The sequence below is a fragment of the Gymnoscopelus microlampas genome (genome assembly GCF_963454915.1).
Source record: "Gymnoscopelus microlampas genome assembly, chromosome: 5".
NCBI lineage: Eukaryota > Metazoa > Chordata > Actinopteri > Myctophiformes > Myctophidae > Gymnoscopelus > Gymnoscopelus microlampas.
The window spans coordinates 23466343-23472383 of record NC_139942.1 but is presented as its reverse complement, the minus strand read 5'-3'; the positions used below and the strand labels follow the sequence as shown (position 1 = coordinate 23472383).

Here is a 6041-nt window from a genome sequence, read left to right as displayed (position 1 = left end):
ACCTATTTATAGGCCTATTATGTTTTTGTACATAATATACGGAGAAGTACGGGCTGTAATGGTGAAAATGCAGGACGCACTGGGGGGTGCAAGCCAAGACTATCGTAGATATAAAAATGTCAAAATCGATCAAATACTTGATCCAACTCCAAGGCTAGTTCAGGGCTCTGCCTCTGCCATGACAATAGTCAAAGAGCCAGGGGCACACAGCAAGCAGGTGCAGTGTTACAGCAGTGTTCTGATAAGCGTAATATAGGACGTAGATTTGAAAATCTATAGTTTAAAATCTAGTTTAAGTAAAATATCAGAGTAGGCTAACTTCCACCACTGCGTGCAGCACGCAGCGTGCCTCTGTACAAATCCATGTCGTTTGGCTCCCTCTACTGGACATTTTGGCGCGCGACAACGAAGCACTTCTAATCGAAGATCAGTAGCAGTGTTGCCAGATTCTGCGAGAGAAATAAGCAACCCGGTCTATGAAAACAAGCCCAAAAGAAGCAACAAGGCCACATACATTGGCTACTTGAAAATAGCCGATCTACTAGCTCACGATGCGTCCCATCACGAGTCACGATGTGACACGTTGTGAGCTTGTACATCTGCTATTTTCAAAAGCTCTTGCAATAAAATGCGGAATATTTGGAATATTTTCGAAACATTCTAAGTAACAAAGGAACAACTGTTCCCTGGCACAAAATATTTATGAAAATATTTGAGAACCACTGTTTTTTGAAATATATATATATATTTTGGAATCAAGTCTAAAGAAGCAAGTACACTTTAGAAACAACCCCCCCAAAAACGCACCCGCAACTACCAATACAAGCGACTTTACAGAAAAACAAGCCCAAAATCGCTTATAATAAGCGGACATGGCAACACTATCCAGGATCAGCCAGTCTTGAAGGGCGAGTGTGTTTCGTGGTCCACCGTGATTGGCTCGGCACCGAGCGTGCTCTCGTCCAATGAGAGTTAGACATCTGTTCCCCTCAAGCAACTCCAAAAGTCCTGCTCACTTCCTGCTTCTTCCTTCTCGTTCTCTCCCAGTGAGCAAAGGACAACATCAACAACACCGTCTGTCTGTCAGCAGAGATGAGAGCCCTGGGGGTGTTTGTGCTGCTTTTCACAGCCTACTGTGTCCGTGCAACCGTGCACTTTCAAGAACAGTTCCTCGATGGGGGTAAGTCTTCATTTTTAAGTCTTCGTCTACTGCACACACACACACACACACTTAATTCATTCCATGCTAGGTTAACTTACATTACCGACCTTCCCAGTGGAATTCAAGTGGTTAGCAGTGGCTAGATCTATGCATCATCAAACTCCATAAAAGCTTAAATACGGCTCTGTACATAGATCATTTATGTTGCTTGTCTGTTGGGTTGACAACTGACTGGTAGTCTGTAAATATAGTGTTTTAAATTTGTGACGATATCGTTTTTTGGTGTTATTTTTATGTTACCTTGATGAATTGAATACATAGGATCTCAATGGAGACAAGTCACTGAAGTTGCGAGAGACGGTTCACGTTACTCCAGTAGACAACTGAAGTCCACTAGGACCTTTTTTGTGTAAATTATTTTAGACCAAGTGTATGACTGTACTCGTGCTGTTTGCATTTCTGTCCAATAAAGTATTCAATCAATCAATCAATCAATCAATCAATCAATCAATCAAAAGTGTCTAACTTTGACAAGGCCCAAGAGGCTAAGCAACTGGCCATAGAAACAAAAGTGAAACCTGTATTTATACCCAAGCAACTGACAGCTTGATCTGACTGCATGTGTTCTAACTTTAGCACAATACAGTATAATGTACAATGTACAATACTCAAATGACTTAACTTAAATACTAGCTTTTACAACCCTGTATACTACATGGCAATACGCCTGCTATTAACCAGCGTCATTGACTTTGAGGAAGCAGCTTTTCTTAAGGTAAGTTCTAGTCTTAAACTTTAGTTTTATGTTTTGTGTTCAGATGAATGGAAGGCTCGCTGGGTGGATTCCAAACACAAGTCTGACTACGGCCAGTGGAAACTGACAGCCGGCAGCTTCTATGGAGATGTGGAGAAAGACAAAGGTAAGTTTCTTATTCACTCATTTGGAGTCCAGAAAAATGATCTTTAGGGTAAATGGCCAGTATTGTTTAACAAATATGTGATCACTTCAGTTTGTTTTAAATTGCTGCACATCAGTTGCTCTAAGAGATTATAACAAAGTCTAAGTCAACCGTGACATTGATTAAAGATAATACCACTGTGCTTGCATATAAGACAGTCAACTGTTGAAGCAGCCTACATTTTGCAACTCACCCAGGCTTTGTTCAGCAGGTGCACCACAAACCAGTTGCTTCAGTGAATAACTGTGTGTCAGTTGCCCATGATGCAACCTATCCTTTCTAAAAGAAATAGTTTTAACGTGATTCCTAGAAAATTACTTCCTCATGTATTCACTAAAACGTGTGTTCACACCCCAGGTCTGCAGACAAGCCAGGATGCCAGATTTTATGCCAGCTCTGCCCGATTTGAGCCCTTCAGCAACGAGGGGAAGACTTTGGTTGTCCAGTTTACAGTTAAACACGAGCAGAAGATCGACTGTGGAGGTGGCTATGTGAAGGTCTTCCCTGCTGACCAGGACCAGACTGATATGAATGGAGACTCTCAGTACTATATCATGTTTGGTAAGTGAATATTAATACTCAGTCACAGCTGTGTGACTGGTAAAGGGGCAGAGATGATCAGTTATGTGGTCATTACAGCGGTCAATTTGATGGGGTAAACACATTTGAAGGTAGCTAATAACATGAATTGTGGGTGTGTTAAATGAATGTTAACTGTGTGCCAGAATGGACGTCTCCTGCACAGTTAACTTTATGCTGGCGCACAGAAACCCCCAATGAAACACTCCATCAGCTTTCTCAAATCAGCCACTAAATAGCAGCATGGTGTGTACATGAATGTATTTAATGCTAACTTGAACTAACGAATGTAACTTGAATGCTGATTTTATCTTGTCTAGGCCCTGATATCTGTGGCTACAGCACCAAGAAGGTCCATGTCATCTTCAACTACAAGGGCCAGAATCATCTCATCAAGAAAGACATAAAGTGCAAGGTAATTCTGATCCAAATTGCATTCACGATGCACACGTGCATCATAACTCAAAACACCAGCCCTATCTAAAGACATGTGCACCATAAAACTACTGAACACCAGCGCTAACTAAAGTCTTTGTGTTTTTCTTTCAGGATGATGAGCTGACCCACTTGTACACACTAATCCTGAATCCTGATCAGACCTATGAGGTGAAGATAGACAATGAGAAGGTGGAGTCCGGCAGCTTTGAGCAGGACTGGGACTTTCTGCCCCCGAAGACAATCAAGGATCCCGAGGCCAAGAAACCAGCAGATTGGGATGACAATGCTAAGATCGATGATGCTGATGACACAAAGCCAGAGGTGGGTCATTGTACTGGACTGGGTGTGGTCGCTGCATTCACTAGTGTTCCTTCTTCTGGTCATACAAGTTTTGTAGCAGATAATTCTTTAAAAAACAGATAAAGATGTTTAAAAGATAAAGACGGCACACGCCCCCAGATTGTTGGAAAGTCCCAAATCTCCCTGATTATCTTGTAGTGTGAGCCCAGCTTAAGACAGTTTCTTTTTAGAACTGTAGTACTTGCTGACTAAAGTAGATTCTGATTGGTTGATTGTGCGTCTCCAGGATTGGGACAAGACAGAGAACATTCCAGATCCCGATGCCAAGAAGCCTGATGACTGGGATGTGGATATGGATGGAGAGTGGGAGCCACCCATGATCCCAAACCCTGAATACAAGGTAGACCTTTTAGTTGGTTAATTGGTGTCACAGCATTGCCAACATTTCTGAACTATAACATAATTACCTGTTATGCATAATGTACACAAAAGTTATGTGATTGGTTCAGAAATGTTGGTCAGTTATTACATTATCGTTTACATTAATAATAATCTTTGCGTTATTGCCAGACTGCCAGTTATTACATTATTTGCAGTTATTACATTATCGGCTGCTATAACCCTTTGGCCTCTGGTTAATTGTGGCTTTTCTCAAAAGGATGGTGTCTTCACACATTGTGTTGCAAAACACATTGTCGTTGGTTGCAACTGACACATCAGAAGAATACAAATAATACACCAAACTTGTGTTCATTTAGTGAGTTTTTTTTAATAATAAACTGATGTTCTGCAGGGAGAATGGAAACCCAAGCAGATTGACAACCCTAACTACAAAGGAGCCTGGATTCACCCTGAGATTGACAATCCTGAATACAGTGCTGATTCAGCCATCTACAAGTTTGACAACATCGGTGTGTTGGGCCTGGATCTGTGGCAGGTGAGCATGTGTTCCTTTGAGCCCTGTTTTTTGTCTTTGTGCTGAGGTGAACAGGACTTTGATGCTTATCACATTCTTGTGCTCTTATCAGGTAAAATCTGGCACCATCTTCGACAACTTCATTATCACAGACGACGTGAAGGAGGCTGAAGACTTTGGAAAGGAGACATGGGGCGTCACAAAGGTTTGTTGATTGACATGCAGTATTGACAGACATTTACGACACACAAGAAAGCGGAAATGTCATATCTCATGTGTCGTCTTGGTATTTCCCATACAGGAACCAGAGAAGACGATGAAGCAGGAACAAGATGACCTGAAACGAAAAGAAGAGGAGGAGAAAAACAAGGAACAAGACACTGACGCCGACGCTGACGCAGACGCCGAAGATGGTGAGGAGGAAGATGATGAAGATGAGGAGGAGGAAGACGAAGAGGAGGAGCCTGCAGAAACTGGAGAAGAAGATGATGCAAAGCTTAAAGATGAGCTATAAGGGAGCCTGGACAGAAAGCTTATCTGTCCACGTCAGACACTTTGTCCTATACTGTCCAAGGAGTATTGTGAGTGCTATGCATTCATTCCTTAAGACCAGGACATGGCCCGACTTGGGTGACAAACTTATTAGGGGGGGTGGGTGGGTGTTTGGCGGACTTGTGATTCCTTCAAGAGCAGTTTGAGCAATGACGCTTCTCCCTGTTGACTTTTGAATTGAATGATATCAGTGTTTGACTTGCATTGATCCATTTGTCTTGCTCCCTGTTGGCATATCTTGATCTGACAATAAATCCGTAACCATTGGCATCTGATATTTTCTTAATTCAAACTAGCCATGTTAATATTACTTGCAGTCTCATGCACATTTGGGAAGAGAAAATAGTTTTAAAAAGTTACTACTATATGCCATAATGTGACCTGTACTTGATATCAAGTAGTTTGTCAGAAAACTACTGTAAAAGAACTAAGGTGCAAAAGTTAGTAAATTGAAATATGTACTGATAAAGGGGATTAGATACCGTACTGTTACTGTACTCTAACTCAATAATCATCATTATTTTTTGGCACTGATTTTATTTTCCCCACAATCTTTCCTGTAGGTTTTTCCTACGGGCTGTGACTGATTTTACATTTAAAAAGAGTTTCATGGATGTTGCAATGTTTTTAGCACATTTGAATCCCCCTCAAGATGTAAATGAAAATGTATTCTATGAAGTGTCTTGTGGGAATCAACATGTGCTTTGTTTATAATATGATTGCTGTTCAGAATATGGATCAACTCAGAATGTTCCTTAGTGTGGTACGTGACACATGATCACAATGTTGGCTTATTTTGTTATGAGCAGAATGTATTGATACCAAAGTTTTTATTAAAAAGGTCTTAGAAACCAATTCTTGTGATTGTTGCTTTACTTGATGTCATTGTTTTGTGCCATGCAGTTTGAAATGAATAAGCATAATGACAAACATCCTATGATAACATCCTATTTCTAAAAAGAAACTATACCAAATGACATCTCCATGTCCAAATGGATGAGTGCTGGGTCAAGAAATAAGTTAAACATAATACACACACCTGAAAGCTCTCAAAGGAGTTTTATTTTCTGCTGTTGTGACACTTTGAGCTCAAGGGTCTTCCTCAGACTTGATAATGAGAAATGAATACCCATAT

At 40.9% G+C, this 6041-nt stretch overlaps 1 protein-coding gene across 1 annotated transcript; it reads left to right on the top strand.

Annotated features, from left to right (window-relative positions):
* The first annotated feature begins 1018 nt into the window (after nt 1-1018).
* On the top strand, nt 1019-5761 carry calr3b (calreticulin 3b). Its single transcript, XM_084058590.1, has 9 exons — nt 1019-1180; nt 1981-2082; nt 2479-2682; nt 3021-3115; nt 3250-3459; nt 3725-3838; nt 4232-4375; nt 4467-4559; nt 4656-5761. The coding sequence occupies exons 1-9, from the start codon at nt 1093-1095 to the stop codon at nt 4866-4868; spliced, it is 1263 nt and encodes a 420-aa protein (XP_083914716.1). The 5' UTR covers nt 1019-1092; the 3' UTR covers nt 4869-5761.
* The last annotated feature ends 280 nt before the right edge of the window (nt 5762-6041 follow it).